This window comes from Schistocerca gregaria, chromosome 8 (genome assembly GCF_023897955.1).
Source record: "Schistocerca gregaria isolate iqSchGreg1 chromosome 8, iqSchGreg1.2, whole genome shotgun sequence".
Lineage (NCBI taxonomy): Eukaryota > Metazoa > Arthropoda > Insecta > Orthoptera > Acrididae > Schistocerca > Schistocerca gregaria.
In genome coordinates, this window is record NC_064927.1 from 499998404 (window position 1) to 500022159 (window position 23756).

Below are 23756 nucleotides of genomic sequence, written 5' to 3' on the forward strand. Positions count from 1 at the left end.
TTCTCTAGAAATGCCTAACCAAGTGATTAAGAATTAATATAAATCTAATCTCACATGCACAAACAGGTTTAGCTTGTTCATGACACTGTTTTTGCTTGAGTGTGAGCAGATGCAGCACAAACGTTGCACACAATTTTCTCATGTCCAAATTTTCAGATAATATGCGATGTACCACACTTTTTGAAATACCTACTATGTCTGCTACCTCGCAGACTTTCATTCAATGATCATCCAGTACTGCTTTGTGGATTTTCTTCACCATTTCTGGAGTCTTCTCATTTGGCCGACCACTGCATTGCTCATCTTGGCAGCTCATACTGCCACGTTTAAACTCAGCTACCCAATATTTTACTGTTGTCAATGAAGGGGCAGTCACTCCCAAAGCAGAATCTAGCTCAGCTTTAATATTGGCTGTGGTGCAGCCTTTAAAAAAAAATTATCACATAACGATGACCAATTTTCTCCATCTTCACAAGTCCACTCACAACATTCACTACTGATGGATGCCTAACATTTACTAAACAATGTGGCATCTTCAAACTTGAAACATATGCTTCATAGATTGTATACTTTCTAAACCAGAGATATTTTTCAATAACGACTGCCATCTCTTAGTCAGGACTGGTACTTATGGGACCAACCTCTTAATTCTCACTTTATCGAACTTCGGGCCCTGATGAGACAGAATTTTTAGAAAAAGTAATACTTTAATACAGCCCTTGTCCAAATTTTGTGCTGTTTAGCACAAAATTATAACTGTAGGTGATATTAACACTGATATAAGGGCAAGAAGAAAAAATAATTCAATCTGTATAATTAATTCTTTAAAGCCACTGAACTATTATCGTCTCAATGAAAAGCCCACCAGACTGAATTCGTGTCTTTATTGGTAATACACAGAGACACTCTTGAATGTGACGTTATAGAATTAGAAATATCAGATCATGAAATGCCGTAGTTTCAAACTGAAAATTAGCTCTCAATATTGGGTGAAGGGAAGTGACATACACTACTATGAGAATCCAATGTAAGCAATATGATAGAACAGTTTATCTCCTAAGAGAGATTAAGTGCATAGTAGAAAAGATGTGCCCCACTGTAATCAAAAGATGACATACACATAAGCAGCAGCATACCAAGAAGTGGTACGCTCCACAATTTAACAAACTCAGGATACCACTATTAATTCTGAAAGCTAAGTCCCACAAAAGTAACCAGAGCAAGAAAAATTACATAAATACATGAAAACTCAACAGACCTAAAATTTAAAAAAAATGCTACGTGCGAGCAAATGATTAGTATATTTCATATCCCAAAAAATAAATGTAAAGTAGACCCAAATGTCATCAAAAAGGAAATTAACAATATCAATCAAGAAAACAGTATCAGTATTGACAGAGATACATTCATGAATATTCTGTAAATAGTGCCAGTGCTACTGTTCCAGTTAATAATCCTACCGTAGGTGCAGAAGCCCTATTAACTCATGTAAAAAAAACACGTGAGAAATTTACATGGCTTCTAATCATATTCAAGAACCAATATACAATCTAAGGAAATCCTCAACAGAAGACTATTTTGGATTCAGTAATTTCATCATACAGTGTGCAGCAAAGGAAATCAAAATGCCACTTCTCTCACAGTCTAAAAGGAATTTTTCTGGAATGCCGTAAGCTCACAGTTACAGTAAGCCTCCAACATAACTACAGACCCGTTTCAATAGCACCAATCATATCCATGTTAACGGAAAACTGTATGAGTAAACAGATATACAGCTATTTTGAAAGTAACAAAATATTAAATGAGCAGTGATTCAAATTCAGGTCTCACCTATTAACTGTAAAAGAAGTTGACACTTTGTGAATATTGTTTATGATGGGTATGAAAAAAGGTTATGTATGTCTGGAACATGTAACATTACAGGACATATTGGGACATATTGAAGTATTCGATACTGTAGACTTTTAGGGGATGTCGATACAGATATGCAAAATGTAAAGGGAAACTTTGGTGATGTTTAAATATTGTACTGTGTCAATATTAGGACATTTTGCACAGAAAGAACAAAAATAGAATTAATGTAAATATATATTAGTGTTAGTAACCTATTTTCATTCAATTTTGTAATTATATTTCATTTTGTAAAAGAAAGACTCACTGTTTGCTGTAACTCTGATTAATTGTATAAATTATCAGTTTTGAGCTAAATTATTTCGTATAATATGGACAAGATACTTTTAAAAACTCACCAGCTAAAGAGAAAGTCTGTAAATGAACGTTCAATGCACACTTCTGGAACTTTCTATGGAGAAATTCTATATTATGATCGCAAAAATACGAAAACTTGTGAAAACTGTTTCATGACCTAATTTCGAAAGACGATTTGTATCAAGAAATATTGCTAAAAAGATTTATTTACGTTTTGAAACACGATTTAAATCATTTTACATATAAATAGTTGTTCTAAATCACTCAAGAAATATCCAGAATCAAATGTCAAGATATTTCTGGAAACATCGGTACAAATCTGGTGAAGGTTATCCAGAAGCTGGTAGAAAAATGTTATAAAATCTATTTGGAAATTATGCTTGTAAGAATTTATATTTACTGATCCTTTTACTTACTTTAATCTGTACTAAAATTCTGTAATGTCTAATTTAGTTTTGGGTCGTGAATTGCTATCGTATTGTAAACAAAACATTGTCAAAGACTCCCATTGTTTGGAAAGATATTAATACACCTAGGAGTTGTCAGTTGCCAGTTCGGATATGCAGTGTGGTTAGCTCTGAGAGTCAGTTGTTGAGTCTGTCAGTTCTGTTTGTAAATAAACGTCTGTAATGAAGAATTACTTGTTGTTGTCAATATGAACTCAAGACCTTTTGCACGAAGCAGACACCTCCTAAAGCAACGTTTTAATTTGTTTGAGGAAGCTGGGATCGCTATAAGTGCGAACAAATTGAGTGGAACGTTTTAATTTGGTGTTGAGGAGCTGAAATGTTTTAAACCCTTACTGATTTAAGCTAAACATTTGACTCAGTTTTATCATTTAAGCAATAGTATGCAAATAAGCACAGATCAGTCATACTCCCAATTAAAAAGAAGTACCTCACGGCTCTGTTTTGGGCCTTTCCTGTTTATTGTCTACATTAATAACTTTCTAATAATAAAATACATGGAAGAATCCTGGACATACTAAAAAGCATCATATAGATTACATAATCGTAGGAACCAGGTTTTAAATTGTGAGACATTTCCAGGAGCAGATATGGACTCTGACCACAATCTATTGGTTACGACCCGTAGATTAAAACTGAAGAAACTGCAAAAAGGTGGGAATTTAAGGAGATGGGACCTGGATAAATTCAAAGAACCAGTGGTTGTACAGAGTTTGAGGGAGAGCATAAGGAAACAATTGACAGGAATGGGGAAAGAAATATAGTAGAAGAAGAATGGGTAGCTTTGAGGGACGAAGTAGTGAAGGCAGCAGAGGATCAAGTAGGTAAAATGACGAGGGCTAGTAGAAATCCTTGGGTAACAGATGAAATATTGAATTTAATTGATGAAAGGAGAAAATATAAAAATGCAATGAATGAAGCAGGCAAAAAGGAATACAAACGTCTCAAAAATGAGATCGGCACGAAGTGCAAAATGGCTAAGCAGGGATGGCTAGAGGACAAATGTAAGGATGTAGAGGCTTATCTCACTAGGGGTAAGATAGATATTGCCTACAGGAAAATTAGAGACCTTTAGAGAAAAGAGAACCACTTGTATGAATATCAAGAGCTCAGATGGAAACCCAGTTATAACCAAAGAAGGGAAAGAAGGAAGGTGGAAGGAGTATATACAGGGTCTATACAGGGGCAATGTTCTTGAGGACAATATTATGGAAATGGAAGAGGATGTAGATGAAGATGAAATGGGAGATACGATACTGTGTGAAGAATTTGATAGAGCACTGAAAGACCCGAGTCGAAACGAGGCCCCCCGGAGTAGACAACATTCCATTAGAACTACTGACGGCCTTGGGAGAGCCAGTCCTGACAAAACTCTACCATCTGGTGAGCAAGATGTACGAGACAGGCGAAATACTCTCAGACTTCAAGAAGAATATAATAATTCCAATCCCAAAGAAAGCAGGTGCTGACAGATGTGAAAATTACCGAACAATCAGTTTAATAAGCCACAGCTGCAAAATACTAACACGAATTCTTTACAGATGAATGGAAAAACTAGTAGAAGCCGACCTTGGGGAACATCAGTTTGGATTCCGCAGAAATGTTGGAACACGTGAGGCAATACTGACTTTATGACTAATCTTGGAAGAAAGAAAATGATACACTTAAAGCAGTAAAGGAGTTTTGCTATTTGGGGAGCAAAATAACTGATGATGGTCGAAGTAGAGAGGATATAAAATGTAGACTGGCAATGGCAAGGAAAGCTTTTCTGAAGAAGAGATATTTGTTAACATCGAGTATAGATTTAAGTGTCGGGAAGTCATTTCTGAAAGTATTTGTATGGAAGTGAAACATGGACGATAAATAGTTTGGACAACAAGAGAATAGAAGCTTTCGGAATGTGGTGCTACAGAAGAATGCTGAAGATTAGATGGGTAGATCACATAACTAATGAGGAGGTATTGAATAGGATTGGGGAGAAGAGAAGTTTGTGGCACAACTTGACTAGAAGAAGGGATCGGTTGGTAGGACATGTTCTGAGGCATCAAGGGATCACCAATTTAGTATTGGAGGGCAGTGTGGAGGGTAAAAATCGTAGAGGGAGAGCAAGAGATGAATACACTAAGCAGATTCAGAAGGATGTAGGTTGCAGTAGGTACTGGGAGATGAAGCAGCTTGCACAGGATAAGAGTAGCATGGAGAGCTGCATCAAACCAGTCTCAGGACTGAAGACCACAACAACAACAATAAGAGTATGCTATATGCTGATGACATGACATTAATAACCACAGGTGAGAATTTACAAAGTGTGGAAGCTAACAACAGATAATTGATGCAAATGACTTATCATCATTGGTGTCACGTCTGTGAGCTGTGCATAAACCAAATAAAAACACAACAAATAATTTTTGATCTGAAGGTAACTAAAATGAAAATAAAAACAGTAAAACTACTTTGACTGTTCATAGACCAAAAACTGTCTTGGGAAGAACACACAAATTATCGACGTAGCAAACTAGCTTGTGTACTTTTTTCATTCTATACATTAAGGAACAGTGTGAGCAAACAGTTGTTGCCCCACTTTTGTTTTTCTTTCTTTCATTCTCATCTGCAGTATGGAATACTGTTCTGTGGCAATTCCCCAGGAGCTCTAAATGCATTCTCAGACAACAAAAGAAAACAAATATTTAGTAGGACTATCACCCACACAGTCCTGCAGAAATCACTTTAAATGTCTTGGCATAATGACATTACCTAGCCTGTAAATGTATAACTGTTTGATATAAGCCAGAGAAAACCTGTAAAAATTCAACAAGAAATGTGATGTGTGTGTACACAATATCATAAATAGTCACTTATTGGATTTGTCTTCCTCAAGACTTGCCGTAGTCCATAATAACTATAAATATTTGAGCATAAAATTTTCAATGAGCTACCATACCCAGCTTGTACAGTACCATTAAATGAATATAAAAGCGTATTACAAACTTGACAAAAATACAATGAATTGTATTCAACTGAAGAATTCCTACAAATTCATCATTACAATATATATTTTTTCTGCATGATGAAAAAATCTTTTAGTCCTTAAATAAACTAGTTATTTTCTGTATATGTAACTGATTATTGTACTAAACTTGACACCACTATAAATTTTGACAAAGCCAGATGTATGAAAAATTCTGAAAGGCAAATAAAATATTTTAATCCATTCTATACAAGTGGTGGTGATAAAAACATCGAAGATAACATGTGAAGTGCTGAAACGTGTGTATAAGAACAATAAATGAATTATATATTCCATAATGCTCTAATGTTCTTTTTTTTCCATGAATAGAGTATTAAAGTACCTGAAGAAGTGTAGTTCTATCATTACTTAACATCAGCTATTGGAGAGTAATATACAACAATATATACATCAAATTATTCCCCATGGAACAAACAAAACACACATTACAGACAAAGAGAAGTAGAGTGGACAGCACAAAACCAAGTCATAGTAATTGGATGCAGCTCATATGACATTTTAAAAAAATGTCCCCAAAAACCAAAAACATGCAACCTAATGTAGTGGACTTCAGAACCAAAAATAAAATGAAATCTTAAATCATTAATGGATGCTCTCAATTTTCATACTACTAAGGCACAAAATCAATCATTACGGCATGCCTTCAAGAAATACAACTTACTGAAAACTTTAATTTACATACAGGATACTGGGTCAAACTGAAATAGGAGACAGTAAAATTCACACCAAGAATGTTTAATGTAAGGATGAGTTGTTAAATTCTACAACATATGGAAGAGTTAAGAGAAGATTATACACAATCATCAGGCAAGGCACACAGAAATATCCATACAAGCAATCCAAAATTAAAGAAAATTATGGCTCATAACTGCTTTGTACAAGCCTGAATGACAATGGCCAATGCATAAAACTAATGTATAGAGACAATATTATTGAAAAGTACATCTAGCAATATTATGTATTCCTAAGAGAAACATCTGTGTGGCACCCATGATTGTGTTGTTAGCAGAACAAAAAAGATATACGGCTAAATTATTCAGTTGACTTACTACATCATCCGGCCTCTCTATATTGGTCTGGTTGCATTGATGACAGACTTGCTGCATTAATGCTAACCTAGTTGTGTGCAGTTCCCTTTGTAGTGATTCTTCCTTTGCCTGCACAAAATGTACCATGTTCCACGATATGATTTTGTTATAGGAATGCAAAGTTATTAAAATGTAATGAACTCTTAATTAACTGCATAAGTAATATTTTCATTAAACTTGTGTAGTTCAAAGCATGACTTAAATTTCATTTTTAAATATGAGATATGAGTGAGTTGATATGGACACTGATAGTCAACTACTTATATATATATTCTGTTTGTTTCAGAGTGCTCATCATATTTGGAAGACAAACAGAACAGTTTTATAAAATACACAATTCTATTAACTGTAGTTAAACAGACAAACATATGTGTGCCTTAATCTCAACTGATTATGCTCATGTCCAGTTAACTGGTTCAAATGCAGAGCTATGTAATGATACACCCACTCTTATTTCTGTAATGTTTGATACCTTCGGACAGTGACAAAATAGCGGAAGCTCATTCATTTGAACAAAAAAGTCTCTAAATACTATGACATGTCAGTATTATATATATCTACAAAGGGAACTACAGATAAATAAGTTAGCGTAGTCCCCCATTGTAACAATTTTTTTTGTCTTCAATTTTACACAACTATAGACTCAACATACACTCAAATGAAATCATAACTTTTGAGGATGAAAACGTATGTAATTATACCTTTTTGAAAAAGTTAAAAAGATAAATTGCCATAATTGTCAAATCAGCATTCCCGTACTTGCTTCTTGGATAGTGTGACAAAAAGGATGAACAATGACTGCGAATGAGATGAAGTGCAAAAATTATCATGGGAATAGATGGGGAGCGACTAATTAGGCAAAAGGGGGTGATAAATTTAACTTGATAAAGGATAAGCTTCTTAACACACTTGGTGTCACCATCTAGTGAATGAGCTTACTCACACAACTAATCATTTTCAAAATCATCCGACAAATATTATATTGTAGTCTCAGCACAACACTATTTTATTAAGGATGCTTATGTATTACATGCTGTATTTCTGAGGTGAGAAACAAGCAGAAATACATACAAAAATATAAATGAAGTCTACTTAAACATCGTAAATTAAGAACATTGTGCCCATCCAATATCAGTTTGAATCTTTGTGAATACACCCCATTTATTTCCTGTGTTGAACACAAAGATTTTCTTTTCTGCACAGTTTGTTTACTTCCTAAGATTCATTTACTATTTATTGGTCTGCTTTTACAGGTACTATGGTGACTATTTTACTCACTCAGAGTGTTTCACAGCCAGCAGACTATTTACTGAAGTAACATGTGTTCTATACAGTAATTTCAGAGTAATATATAATTCATTTATCTGGTCAATACATAATTTCCATTTCTGGCATGAATTCGTTGTACTTATTAACTGATCACATTTTGGTTACCTTGCTCTTCTTTTGTTTTCCATTTCAAGTCTGTTCTCCTATACCACTGACATGCAACTTACATCATGTTTGTCTCCCCCCTTTGGCTATCGCTGCTTTATGAGCACATTTTGCAAACTCCACTCATGTAAATTCTACAGGTGGATGACTTTCTTCCATTCCTCCACAGTGCTTCAGCATTTACGAATACACTGTTACAAGAGTTTTGTTCCTACATCAGTAGTAATAGACCAATAAAATTAATTGACCACTGCCCAATTTCCTTTATAACATACTGAATCTCTAGCTACAAACACCCAATATAACAAATTCATCAATTTTTTTCTGTGATGCCAAATGTAAATTATAGGTCCATACATGTATTTCATTTGATATGTACTGAAGAAATGGCAGTTTGGATCTCCAAAGAACCTTGGACTCATCTAATGACACACAATGCTACTAATCTCTTGCTAAAATATTGAGCCAATTCACAGGTCCTAGTTTGTGTGTGTCTTAAAACCTTCTCAGTCATTAGTGAGATTTCTCAACAATCACAGAGCACACTTCTCTGTCACGTTCACCGGAGTGCACTCATATTTCAAAATGCTACGAGGGAAGAAGGACCGAACAACCACACATACGCGTTCAAAGTTATCTGAGCTTACTGTTGTTGTCGTCATTTCGTGAAAGATATATGGGAGGGAGTGGTATGTTGCTTGACTCTTCTTGGAAAGTGCATTCTCAAAACATTCACTGTGATGCACAACAACACACTCGTGTTACCGGGCACTAGTCTCGATGAGCACCTGAGCACATCTATGAGGAAAGAGGCCATTATTCTTTTGACTATCTACCTCTTCTGCCGATGTTATGTGAAATATCTGACTAGTGAGCTACTCAAAAAGGCTAGCTCCCTCACAGATGAATTACAATACCTCAGCGACATTTTTCCTTCAATTATTGTTCTGTTTCTCCACTCCAAATTGCTCTGGACACATATTCCTAGTTATTCAACAACTACCACTCATTTATTGTGCAAGTAAACAATAAGGGGCTTTCCATCTATATAAACACGAAATGTTTATGCTGAGGGTAAAACACCATTTTCTGCATTAAGCAACTCTCTGTAGGTCCTTGTGCATTTCATTACAGTTTTCCGTCATTGCAATTTCGTTTACTTGTGACAGCATCACTGGCATACACACACATATGCACAGTGTAAAGGATAGCTGATTACAGTGTACCACAGCAGTGTAGGGCGAGTCGAGACATTGAGACAGAGTGTCTGACACAGGACACTCGTGGCCCACAGAGCAGGTAGGTAGCCTAGACTGGCCTACAAGGGCTCCCTAAGCTGCAGCACATGCACACCACACGAGAGTTTTAATATCGTCTCATGCCACTTTGTGTAAATATCATCTCATAATATTGTGAATTTTAATGGAGTAAAATTAATAATTGTGTAGTTTTGTTTCACTGGTCATCTTACAAGAAACTGCACATAAAGGTTAAGTTTAGATCAAATTGGAAACTTAGTTTTCACACAACATGTTCAAAAGTCTTTTCCTTTCATTACCCTTACAGGAAAGGTTAACTCACTAATGTTATAAGAGTCAGTGAGAGGATGTTAAAAATCTCGCACAGCATGTGTGCAGTGTAGCTCCTGCACAGTTATCATTTACAGGGTATATGTAGTGAACGGTCACTGTTGCATTACACTCCCCCGAGGTAAATCCAAACAGAATCCCACATCTGACAATGTTTCCTCTTTTTAAGACTAATGTGCTGAGCTTTAACTTCCAGGAAATCACCAATGTAGCCATAAAGCTGGTCTGACATTTTGTTAACTCATAAATTATTCACTAATTGACAATGCAGAACTGTATCTGACACCTTCCAGAAATCGAGGCAAATTGCATCAATTTGGAAAGCACTATGTATTGTCCTCTGGTCACGGCTTCAAGAAATGTAAGGGGAAGAGACACTGAGAAATTGGGGGCAGAACACATACAGAATTTGGGGACGATGAAGGAATTTGGGTGATGGGGCAAGCAGAGGAGACTGAAGGGAAATGACAAAACTAAGGTGTAAACAGAGTGGTGGTGATGAGAGTGGGCAATAAAATAATCTGAGGATCAAGTTAGTATTATCTTCAGCTCACTTTCTCCAATAAGTTATTGGATTAACTTCACTGAATTTCAAAAATAATTAATTTCCGTATCAAATTTCAAACTTATATTACTCAAACATTACATCTGTAAATGCATTCCTCATTTTAGATATTAATTCTGGGGTTACCACATCAAAATTCATTCTGTCTTTACTCATACACATGATTTATAACACATTTAAATTTTTTTTTTTAAATTTTGGAGATCTCTGTTTACTTCTTCTTAATAGTCAACTGAATAAACAGTATTGTGTTAAAGGCTAGACATCACAAGAAATAAACCTGGCATGCTTAGTATTCAGAGGGAGTAAAAGAAAGCTACAGTGAGGGCGCTGGCAAGTACAATATACACACACACACACGCGCGCGCAAAACAGCATGTCCAGTCTTAAAAGACATATCATATTTGCTGATGATTACTTTAACTACTAATACGTTCACTACTTTTCCACACAGCATACCACAAATTAACATAAAACCTTAAATAAAACTTTTCTCTGTTACAGTTTGAATCATACTGACTGGAACATTAGTCTATCAACCTAATGTGACAGAATTAACGTCTCCAATATGCTCTGTCAACTTCTCTACTCAGTCGGAGAAAAACTACATTTGAAGTACAAACAAGGCACTCTGAATTTACCTGTAAATGTAGGAAAATCTGTCTAAAACCCACCTCTATTCTCCCACAACAGTCTTGAATTTAACTACAAAACATTACTCAAGTAGTTAGATATGCCACACATTAATCACACTTGTTGAGGGGGGGGGGGGGGGGGGGGGGGAGGAATCTACTAGTCAGCTTAACAGCTATTATAGACTAATAAATCACACACATTTCAAGCAAATTTTATAGCCTTCTGTTACAGAACTGTAATCTCTGAATTGGGCACTCAATTACAGGAACTATACAGTATGTAACTTAACGAAATGTCTGGAGGAAAAAATTACAAAGCAGAATTGAAGTCAAAGGGGAAAAAATTGACAATATTCGTGATCCAGTTGTCTTAGAGCAGTAAAGTGGAGAATACTAATTGCAAGATCTGAAGATCTCTTTCAGTACTCAACAAATATTCTTGTTAGTAAATAAGACTTCATACTTAGAGTATATAGAGAAATTTTCTTTTGCATGTATTGATACATGTATTTACATGAGAAATATGCAACACTATGCACACAGGAGTTGACAGTATAAGCTGATGAAGGAAGGTTCACTTTTATCAAGATATCAATTATAAATCAATTTAAATACAAACAGCACAAAGAAATTAGCCCCGAATCATCAGCTATAATTAGCAGTTTGAATAACATAGGGGCTGCTTATAGTTGCCATTTACCTCAGCTAAGGTCTACTCACAGTCCACATGCTTGAAGATTTCCTTTGCTCTATTATCAATTGAACACGGTGTAAGCACATTAATGTCTGAAGTGCAGTTTGGTGTAGTATAGAAAACTACATTAAAATATCATTTTCGAAGTGGGTCATAAAAATCGTGCTACAGTGACATAATCACTGTGAGCAACAATACCAAAAGTACCGGCGGTAATGAAATGTTTAGGCCTGCTGCAGAAAATTGGGGCCAATATAATCTAGGGTAGGAAACTGACTTCAAAATTAGTACTAACCATGCTAGTCATTCCTGCAAGCATTAATATGAACAAGCCACCCAAGTAAGTAATACTCAAGAGAATACAGACGATAGGAAAATAGAAATATGAAACTAGTATTAATTAGATTTATATCCACAAGGGCCTATATAACAGAAGTAGGAAAGCAGCCATTTGAAACCGAATATCATCTGCTTGACCTCAGTATGAGATTCCATTCCAAACTAAACTTCCATAAATACTGTCAACAGTTGTTAAATATGTAAGAATAATTTCTTCGTGAAACTATGTGAATGGGGAACATGTGGCAATAACAATTTTTACTATTTCTTTCAGTTCCTCTTGTTTGTGAAAGATCTATTACTTATTGAATAAGGAACATAAGTAAGTTAATACTGAATAAACAATTCAGTTAAGTACCTTGTGGTCAGCTATGATCTGCTGTAATCGCGTCTGCACTTCACTGCGGACATGGGCGAGCCCGTCCACATCGTCCAGTCTGCAACCCGGTCCCGATGCAGTCCCGGATATTCCTGTTCCAGTATTGCTCTGAGCCGGCCTGCACTCTTCCACTGGTGTAGCTGGATATCCTGAGCTAGGTGTTCTCGAGAGAGATGAACATGGCGGAGGTGTGGAATAACGAGACGTCTTGCCACTACCGCTGGCACCCGTTCTGGCTCGGCACGACTGGCAAACGTCAGCAGACAGGTGGGGTGGTGTTGATGAGCCCGAACTGCAGGGGGTGGGCACCAGAGCTTCAGCAACAAGTGTGTCTGTAGAGCTCTCTGCAACTGCTACAGCAGTACTGCCTGCAGCTTCAGATGGAAGTGCAACGTTCAATGTATCTGCTGACTCGCATGCTGACTCCTGCGATGGTTCTGGTACGGTTGTCGCGCAAAGCTGCTAAAAATAAAGTCTGATTATACAACAAAGCTCAGTAAAACTGATCTGCGGTATTTTGTATAAAAACAAACCTAAGTAACGACAGACAGCTAGGACATACACCTGCAGGCAACTGACATATTGCATGAGAAATGAGTCTTTAGCTTGGTGCTCACTCAGGTTGGGGTTTTGGGAAGGGGGAGGGCACCTAAACTTTTACAGGGAGAGAGAAAAAAAAATAGTAGTAACTTTTAAAGCAAGTGAAATTTTACCGTATTGCTGCGCATGCTTTTGTGCCACTCAAAAACCCTTTGCAAAAACATATATAATATCTGATGGGAAACTGCAATCACCCGTTATACAATGTTACTTATAATCCATCTTGATTGCAAAAATGTTTGTTCCCATGACCGGTTTCTGTTCCTCTAGAACCATCTTCATCCAACTGTTTTGATAATACCTATTTTAGTATTTATGATGACTTACTGAAATGATCACTGTTGCCTATAGAAGTCCAAGCCGAAGGATGAGAAATGATGCACCGGTGAAACAGCTGGAAGATGCGTGCAGCACCTAGTGTCGTTGACAGGGTCCTCCTGCACGGTCCTCTTACCCACGGTGATGGACATCAGATGACTGAATGGCTCGCGACACAACACCGAAATAGCGAGAACCATGGAAGCAGACCATGGAGGAAAACAAGTCTACACCAGCGCCATGGATATAGAAATCGCCCTTTGTTTTCGATCAAACAAAAATGATAATTTCATTGTGTATTTTAATTTTGACAAGTACAGATTTTAACCTTGACAACTACAGTATTTTTAGAGATAAAAGCAAATTAGAAAAATCTACTTAATACAGTATGTGCATATATAATGTAACAAATGTACCAGACGCCACCTGTCGGTTTTATAATTAATATAAATGATGTGCATTCTGCCAACCAATTTAATGCGATGCAGCATGCGAAAGTTGCTATGTGTGGACAAGTTACTCCTGTAACCAAAATTGCAGGTACGTTTTGGTACATTTGATGTTGATCGGATAGGATGAAATAGGTTTGCATTTGTGAAATAGTAAATTAGTATCATTGTCATTTCACATCTGAAGATGGTTCTAGAGGAACCGAAACCGCTCATGTGAATAAACATTTTTGCAATCAAGATTGATTATAAGTAACGTAATACTCAACAATCCGCTGCAGGTGAATGGTTGAACATCATTTATGTTTGAAGAAACAGTTGGTGTTACACATCAGGAAGATATACATGGGAGCTATGAAACATTTTATGAACATGAGCAATTTCCTGAAACCAGAAAACAATTGCCCCCCCCCCCCCCCCTCCCTTTGCCAAATGAACGAATCAACAGAAGAATATGCTAAGAAAGAGAAAATAGTCTAATTTCTAAGCAAATGTTTAAGCACTGTTTGAGATAAAAATGCTTATTATTACTTACAAAGAGTGATAAAAAATTAATGTGCATTTTTGCTTCTCTTAAAAAGTCTTACTTATTCATCAACAACAACTTTGTCCTGTTCAAAGTAATTACACTCAGATACAACACAATTCCAATAATGGAAGCACTTCAGGAACTCACTTTTCATTACAGTTTTCAACTCTTTCAGCGACTGTGTTCTTATATCATCAATGGTGGCAAAATGACGCCCTTTCATGGTTTTCTTCGTCCCTCTGGAATATAAAGAAGTCATAATGGGCTATGTTCGGCAAATATGGTGGCTCAAGTATCATAAGAGTTTTGTTTTTTGTAAAAAAATGAAAAACAATTCAGGTGTGAGTGGGATCATTATCATGATGCAATTTCCACGAGTGGTTATGTGACAATTCTTGTCTTCTTCACATATGATAGAACTTGTCAAACTTTTTTTCGGTCTTGGTTCTTCGGACAGTATCCACTGGGGTGGCTAGCCCTTGTTTTCGATGTCATACCCATATACTCGTATTTTGTCATGTGTTATAATGTTCTTTGGAAGTTTTGGATCATTGTACACTTCATTCTGCAATTCCTGAGCGAAGTCTATCTAACGTTGTTTATGGTTGAAACTCAACAATTTTTGAACAAACTATGCTGCTACATATTTCACCTCCAAAACATCTGAAAAAACTGCTTGGTATGAGCCAAAAGACCTTCCAACACCATCAGCAATCTCTCTGATGGTGATTAACCGATTTTCCAGAATCATTTTCTTTAGTTGTTACAAATTGTTGTCAGTTATCAATGTGCTACGGCGTCCAGGGAGGTCGTCATCTTCACTACCTTCTTGACCCTCTCTGAATCATTTATACCCCTATGAATCCCATCTTATTCATATCAGATTCTCCAAAAGCCACAGTCAACATCTTGAATGTGTTGCTGCGTTTAATTCCATTTTCAAGCAAAATTGAATGCATATTCTTTTATCCGTCTTTCTCAGAAGTAAAAATTTGCTGATCACTCGAAAGCACTAATAAACTTTTCAACTGTCAACAATAAACTAAATATTCAATGCTGCTGAAAGTGCAAAGATACATCAGGAAAACGTGCAGCAACAAGATTAAAAAAGAAAAAAATTGAAAATCATTTGTATAAAGGCCTTCAAATTACAAATTCTCATTACTTTCTGATGACACCTTGTATCTCTATTAATTATAAAATGAGTCGGCATGTGTAAACCAAAAGTAAAGTTGACGCACACCAAGTTTAAACCTGTAAGTCAAGTTATGACATGATTACAGAAATAGAGATCATACAAGAAATAAAGTAAAAGAAGTATGGGTAGCTTTGAGGGATGAATTAGTGAAGGCAGCAGAGGATCAAGTAGGTAAAAAGACGAGGGCTAGTAGAAATCCTTGGGTAACAGAAGAAATACTGAATTTTATTGATGAAAGGAGAAAATATAAAATTGCAATAAATGAAGCAGGCAAAAAGGAATACAAACGTCTCAAAAATGGAGATTGACAGGAAGTGCAAAATGGCTAAGCAGGGATGGCTAGAGGACAAATGTAAGGATGTAGAGGCACATCTCACTAGGGGTAAGATAGATACTGCCTACAGGGAAATTAGAGACCTTTGGAGAAAAGAGAACCACTTGTATGAATATCAAGAGCTCAGATGGAAACCCAGTTCTAAGCAAAGAAGGGAAGGCAGAAAGGTGGAAGGAGTATATAGAAGGTTTATACAAGGGTGATGTACTTGAGGAAAATATTATGGAAATGGAAGAGGATGTAGATGAAGATGAAATGGGAGATACGATACTGCATGAAGAGTTTGACAGAGCACTAAAAGACTTAAGTTGAAACAAGGCCTCGGTAGTAGAAAACATTCCATTGGAACTACTGACAGCCTTGGGAGAGCCAGTCCTGACAAAACTCTACCATGTGGTGAGCAAGATGTACAAGACTGGCGAAATACCCTCAGACTTCAAACAGAATATAATAATTCCAATCCCAAAGAAAGCAGGTGTTGATAGATGTGAAAATAACAGAATTATCAGTTTAATAAGTCACAGCTGCAAAATACTAACACAAATTCTTTACAGATGAATGGAAAAACTGGTAGAAGCAGACATTGGGGAGGATCAGTTTGGATTCCGGAGAAATATTTGAACACGTGAGGCAGTACTGACCCTAAGACTTATCTTAGAAGAAAGATTAAGGAGAGGCCAACCTAAATTTCTAGCATTTGTAGACTTAGAGAAAGCTTTCGACAATGTTGACTGCAATACTCTCTCTCAAATTCTAAAGGGGGCAGGGGTGAAATACAGGGAGCGAAACGCTATTTACAATTTGTATAGAAACCAGATGGCAGTTATAACAGTTGAGGGGCATGAAAGGGAAGCAGCGGTTGGGAAGGGAGTGAGACAGGGTTGTAGCCTATGCCTATGATATTCAATCTGTTTATTGAGCAAGCAATAAAGAAAACAAAAGAAAAATTCGGAGAAGGTATTAAAATCCATGGTAAAGAAATAAAAACTTTGAGGTTCACCAATGACATTGTAATTCTGTCAGAGACAGCAAAGGACTTGGAAGAGAAGTTGAACGGAATGGACAGTGTCTTGAAAGGAGGATATACGATGAACATCAACAAAAGCAAAACGAGAATACTGGAATGTAGTTGAATTAAGTCGGGGGATGCCAAGGGAATTAGATTAGGAAATGAGACACATAAAGTAGTAAAGGAGTTTTGCTATTTGGGGAGCAAAATAACTGATGATGGTCGAAGTAGAGAGGATATAAAATGTAGAGTGGCAATGCCAAGAAAAGCGTTTCTGAAGAAGAGGAATTTGTTAACATCGAGTATAGATTTAAGTGTCAGAAAGACATTTTTGAAAGTATTTGTACGGAGTGTAGCCATGTATGGAAGTGAAATGTGGACGATAACTAGTTTGGACAAGAAGAGAATAGAAGTTTTCGATATGTGGTGCTACAGAAGAATGGTGAAGATTAGATGGGTAGATCACATAACTAATGTGGAGGTATTGAACAGGATTGGGGAGAAGAGGAGTTTGTGGCACAACTTGACTAGAAGAAGGGATCGGCTCGTAGGACATGTTCTGAGATATCAAGGGATCACCAATTTAGTATTGGAGGGCAGCGCAAAGGGTAGAAATCGTAGACCAAGAGATGACTACACTAAGCAGATTCAGAAGGATGTAGGTTGCAGTAGGTACTGGGAGATGAAGCAGCTTGCACAGGATAGAGTAGCATGGAGAGCTGTGTCAAACCAGTCTCAGGACTGAAGACCACAACAACAAGAATAACAAATTTGGAGATTCAGAGTTTGATCAGTAGTACCTTCTGCATCGATGTGTGGATGGGGGAGGGGGAATAGGAGAGGGGAGGGGGAGAGAGAATCTGGAGACAACATGTCATACCAGATGGCTGAACTGTTGTTCAGCTTTTGGGATGCAACCTTCCTGCCACCCCAGCTGATTTGATTCCCTCCTCCGCAGCATCTAAATCCCATAATTTTAGATAACTTCTCATGTCTAACTCACTTTTATCTTCTCCCAAAATGTTCTCAGCCTTATTTCTATCACTCTCTTCGCACATTACATTTAGTTATTAATTTAATACAGTCCCGATCTCTCTGCACGCAATTTCCGTACTTCTGGAGCCCTGAAGAAAGATATCTGTAGCTGTCAATTTCCTTAGCATGAAGAGGGGCATGCCTGGGTACAATTCTCATTCCTTAGGCAACCACAGACACTTTTCTGTGAATGCACTGACCATCTTGTCCCACACTGTGATGAATGTATTAACAGTCATGGTGATTATTTCTGAAGTAGTAGACTTTTCTTTATCTGATTGCCCCTTATATTTAATATAAACAGTTTTATCTAACCCTTTAACTGAGAAGCAGCAATTCAGAGTTGCAATATAACAAACTTTCTCAGTTAGTAGAAGTATTACTTAAAAACTAATGGGAACTCTGCAGAATAACATATAGGGGGAAAAAAATTTATGAGGATCTAACAGATGATCAGTGGGGTTGCAGAAAAGGTAAAGGCAACACCACAGGGCAGTTATAACACTGCACTTGATAACAGAAACAAGACTTAAGGCAAATAAAAGGCATGTTTACAGGATTTGTGAACCTACAAAAAGTGTTTGACAATGTGAAATGGTGCAAGATGTTTGAAATGCTCAAGAGAATAGGTATAAGTTTAGGGAAAGACAAGTTACACACAAAATTTACTGGGTACTTTAATTAACTCTCACTGTTTGTTGGACACAAAATAAATTTTTATTTTAAAAGAATGATAATTTATTGAAAGTAGTGCCCTTAGCAGCTAAAACCTTTTCTGAATTTTCGGGTACCAAATGGGTACAGATTAAAAAGAATTGAGGTTCCTTTATGGTGATGCACTCGTGAAGCAAGTTAGTTAGTTAGTTTGATTCACATTCATGGACCATTTGTATGATAAATCGTAATGATGTTGAACAAATCATTTTACATACACATCACAACTTAATTTGTAAATATGGTTACATGCTGAACATTAAAAAAAATCTACAGATGTGTGTTAGTAATTTCTACCCACCACCTTTTACAGATTACACTAATAGAAATTATTCTATGGCATAGAAGAAGTTGTTAAGGAAAAACTTTTTTAGGTTGATTTCAAATTTTACTTTTCTCTCTGTCAGACATTTTATATTCCTTGGTAAATTATCACAAACATTTGTTACAACATTATGCATCCCTTTTTGTGCTAATGTATATCATTTATTCTTCTGGTAGTGTAATTATGTAAATAATTGTTGAATAAACACATTGTGAAGCAGCCTCAGGATGCCCAACTCTTTAAACAGATGTCTACAACATGATCACGGGTATCCACACCATATTACTCTTGCAGCGCATATTTAATTATTTATTTTAAGCAATGAAAACTTTCTTTCTTCAAGAAGAGTTACTCCAGAACTTTATCCCTTATGACATTATTGAATGAAAATATGCAAAACATGCCAACTTATTGCTTTGTATCTCTCCAGGATTTACAATATTTCTAAGAGCAAATGTGGCTGAACTAAGTTGTTTTAGGAGTTCCAAAATATGTTTTTTTCCACTTTAAGTTCTCGTCAATATGGACCCCTAAGAATTCTGAAGTTTCCACCCTTTTTATTATTTCCTTGCCATGTGTTATTTATCATTGGTGTAGTTCCTTTAGATGTGCAGAACTGAATATGATGCATTTTTTTTTTTAAATTGAGGGTGAGGCTACTCACAGAAAACCAGTCAATGATAGTTTAACGAACACTATTTAAGATTTAATATACAATATACGCCTTAGTTTGAGGAAGAATTTTCTAAGAAGGCACATTTGAAGCACAGCCTTGTATGGTAGTGAAACATGGATGTGGGGAAACCGGAACAGGAGAAAATCAAAGTATCTGAGATGTGGTGCTAAAGACAAATGTTGAAAATTAGATGGACTGGTAAGGTAAGGAATGAGGATGTTCTGGACAGAATCGGAGAGTAAAGGAATATGTGGAAAACACTGACATGGAGAAGGGACAGGATGATGGGGCATCTGTTAAGAAATCAGGGAATGATTTCCATGGTACTAGAGGCAGCTGTAGAGAGCAGAAACTGTAGAGGAATACAGAGATTGGAATACATCCAGCAAATAATTGAGGATGCAGGTTGCAAGTGCTACTATGAGATGAAGAGGGCGGCACAGGAGAGAAATTTGTAGCAGGCTGCATTAAAACAGTCAGAAAACTGATGACTTGGAGGGGGAAAAAAAATAATAAAAAATAAAAAATAATAAAAAAAATCTTCTGTTTCGGAATGGATGCTTGGATTGACTACAACACTAGTGTCATCTGCAAAAAGAACTGATTCTGCTTGTTGTATATTAGACAGAGGATTGTTTACACATCTCAGGAGCAATAGTGGACCTAAGCTTAAGCCTTGGGAAGCCCATACATGTTTTCGCCCCAGTCAGAATAATATCCCCAGATTACAACGACTGAATGAGCAAGTACATTCTTTTGGTTAGGTACAACATTATCCATTGATCTGCTATACCATCAATGCCACGAAACTCCAATTTATCTAGGCGAATATAGCGATTCGCACAGTCAAATCACAGGAAATGCCAACTGCCACTATTATATTATTTAATGCTCGTCAAATTTGGTGAGTGAACATGTAAAAGGCATTCTCAACACAGCAATTCTTCTGAAACCCAAACAGTGATTTCCTGAGTATGTTATAGCTGCTCATGTGAGATACTGTCCTAGAATACATCACCGAGTTAAAATTTTTTGAAAATGTCAGCAGTGAAACAGGTCAGTAGTTTCAAGAATGAGATTTTTCACTCTACAGCAGAGTGTGTGCTGATATGAAACTTCCTGGCACCTTAAAACTGTGTGCCGGACCGAGACTCGAACTCGGGACCTTTTTCTTTTGCGGGCAAGCGCTCTGCTGCAGAGTGAAAATCTCATTCTGGAAACATACCCAAGGCTGTCGCTAAGCCATGTCTCCGCAATACCCTTTCTTTCAGGAGTGCTAGTTCTGCAAGGTTCGTAGCAGAGCTTCTGTACAGTGTGGAAGGTAGGAGACGAGATACTGGCAGAAGTAAAGCTGTGAGGACGGGGCGTGAGTTGTGCTCAGGTAGCTCAGTTGGTAGAGCACTTGCCCGCAAAAGGCAAAGGTCCCAAGTTCGAGTCTCAGACGGGCACACAGTTTTAATCTGCCAGGAAGTTTCAGGTCAGTAGTTATTGGCATCTCGTCAACTTTCTTACAAAAGGTTTTGACAATTGCATATTTCATTCTTTCTCCAAAAATATCTAGCGTTAGAGACGCATTAGAAAACCAGAGATTGTTAATAGATGCGAAGTGCTGTTTAGAAAGCCCATGCTGCTCAGACCAAAACAAATGGTAACTGGAAGTGTCAATGCCCTGTGAATATGGTGCGCGAGACTAGACGTACCATCGATGCCTCTTGCAGGTTTCCCTCACTCAGTTCGCAATACGCACACTGGCACTGTCGTGAAGCGAATGACTTTTGTGGCATCTCTGAGCATTTTGTAGACGATTGTCTTTAAGCGCCCGATTCAAACTGAGTATCTGAGCACTGTGGCACCCAGCGTCCACTGTCTGAACCAGCTGCAGCAGTTCATGGTATACCACAGTGGCGAGGATGCATTTTGTCACTCAAAGCAAAACTGTTGTCTTTAAAGCACCAAAACCAATATTTGTATGCTGTTTCTGACAAAGCATATGCTTGCACCTGCAAATGTTGACTTTCTGCAACAGATTTCTTGAAAGCAGATGGGCAACACTTCCCATAAACAGTGTTCTGACTAGAACAAGGCATTAAATAGGCAAGTTGTTAGCACTCCACTCAGTCATACACAGGTACGACAGTGTAATGTCTGTACTGTCAAATAAGTCCCGTGTCGCTGTCCACCATGCTGCATTAGTACAATAGTGCCTTCTCTTTGTCAACAGTGAGAATAAATTTGAGATCAAGTATGATCACCGAGCAAAACAATACGAATGGAAGACCGAGAATGAAGTGCTCAGATTGAAAAGCACGCAAGTCAGGGATGCAGTCTTTTGCCACTATTGTGCCATCTGTACACTGAAGCAGCATTGATCAAAATAACAAAGATTTAGGAGTGGGATTAAAATTGAGGGTGAAAGGATAATGGTGATAAGATTAACTTATAACGTGGCTATCCTTTGTGAGAAAGAACCTGTTGAATGGAATGATTACTTTAATGAGCAGATAAGACTGAGCCTCGGTAAATTATGGAAGACAAATATAATGAGTAGAACAAATGAGATAAACTTAACTTCAAAATTGGTGACCCAGATGTGGCTGAAGTGAAGGAACTTTGCTACCTTGGAAGCAAAATAACACATGACAGATGATGCAAAGAGGAAACAAAAAGTAGACTGGCACTTGTGAAGAGGACATTCCTGGTGAAAAGCAGTCTACTGGTATCAAACACTGGTCTTAATCTGCGGAAGAAATTTCTGAGAAGGTATTTTTGGAGCACAGCATTGGATGGTAGTGAATAGTGGACAGTGGGAAAACCAGAAAAGAAGAGAATTGAATTGTTTGAAATGTGATACTAAACACGAATGTTGAAAATTAGGTTGAATGGGCGGTTCTCCACAGTCATTGACGAAAGGAACACATGGAAAACACTGACAAGATGGTGGAACATGTGTTATGAGGGTTGGGGTTGTTTGGGGGAAGAGACCAAACAGCGAGGTCATCGGTCTCATCGGATTAGGGAAGGACGGGGAAGGAAGTTGACCATGCCCTTTTCAAAGGAACCATCCCGGCATTTGCCTGGAGCGATTTAGAGAAATCATAGAAAACGTATATCAGAATGGCCAGATGCGGCATTGAACCGTCGTCCTCCCGAATGCGAGTTCAGCGTGCTAACCACTGCACCACCTCACTCGGTCATGTGTTATGACATCAGGGAATAATTTCCATGCTATTGGTGGGGTTCTGTAGAGGTTGAAAACTATAGGGGCCAACAGAGATTGGAATACAACCAGCAAATAATTGATGTTATTGGATACAAGTGCTACTCTGAGAAGTAGGTGTCGGTAGAGGAGAGAAAGTTGTGGGGGCCACTCCAAACCAATCAAAAGATGAACAGTAGTTACCGCAGATTTGTACTTTAGGAAGGAATATAGGAGTCCAGTGCACAGTATAATGAACAATGTTCACTGTCACACAGTGTGTTGATGCAGTTGTGGTGGTGGTGGTTGTTGGGATGTTTAAGGGGGACTAAACAGCTAAGGTCATCAGTCCCCCATTCCAAAAAACCGGCGAAACAAAATTCACGGAGCAGGTAAAACCCCAAGGGGGGAGGAGACGCCCCTCCCCCCAGTCACTGAAAGAACACCAATGTGGCAGCGAACACTAGAGACAAGAAGAGTACAGACGAACACCGGACAAAAAGAAACGGAAGAAAAGAAGAGGGCCAGAGACTGGTTGACTGACCATTGGAACAAAAATTGGGAAAAATTCAACCATCCGAATACACACATTAAAATCTGCAACCAATGAGACACTCGAGGACAAGATACACAGAAAGGGAAAGGGACAGGTCCCCCCTAAATGCAACCATAAAAAGGACTACCACGGATAAAATGTAAAACGTCGTCAGCCATGGAGGCATCGTCGCATAAAACCAAAGGCAACGTGCCCAGGAGATTAAAAGTCTGCCGGAGGGTGCGCAGGCGGGGACACTCCAACAAAATGTGGGCGACTGTCAACCCGGACCCACACTGACACAGGGGGGGATCCTCCTGACGCAAAAGATGTCCGTGCATCAGGTAGGTATGGCCGATGCGGAGCCGACACAGGATGACAGAGTCCCCGCAAGAAGCCCGCAGGGAGGACC

The 23756-nt window shown here is 37.7% G+C and overlaps 1 protein-coding gene across 4 annotated transcripts in view; it reads right to left on the bottom strand.

Annotated features, from left to right (window-relative positions):
* LOC126285357 (myotubularin-related protein 3) overlaps positions 1-23756 on the bottom strand; it is a 158734-nt gene that overhangs the window by 70108 nt on the left and 64870 nt on the right. The window contains exons 11-12 of one of the 4 annotated variants that reach the window (XM_049984677.1): positions 12406-12885; positions 6753-6860 (exon numbers count right to left, since the gene is read on the bottom strand). In XM_049984677.1, coding sequence (XP_049840634.1) covers positions 6753-6860; positions 12406-12885 — 588 coding nt within the window. Of the gene's footprint in view, positions 1-6752; positions 6861-12405; positions 12889-23756 lie in introns of all 4 variants that reach the window. The other 3 variants (XM_049984676.1, XM_049984679.1, XM_049984678.1) reach the window with 3 other exon arrangements.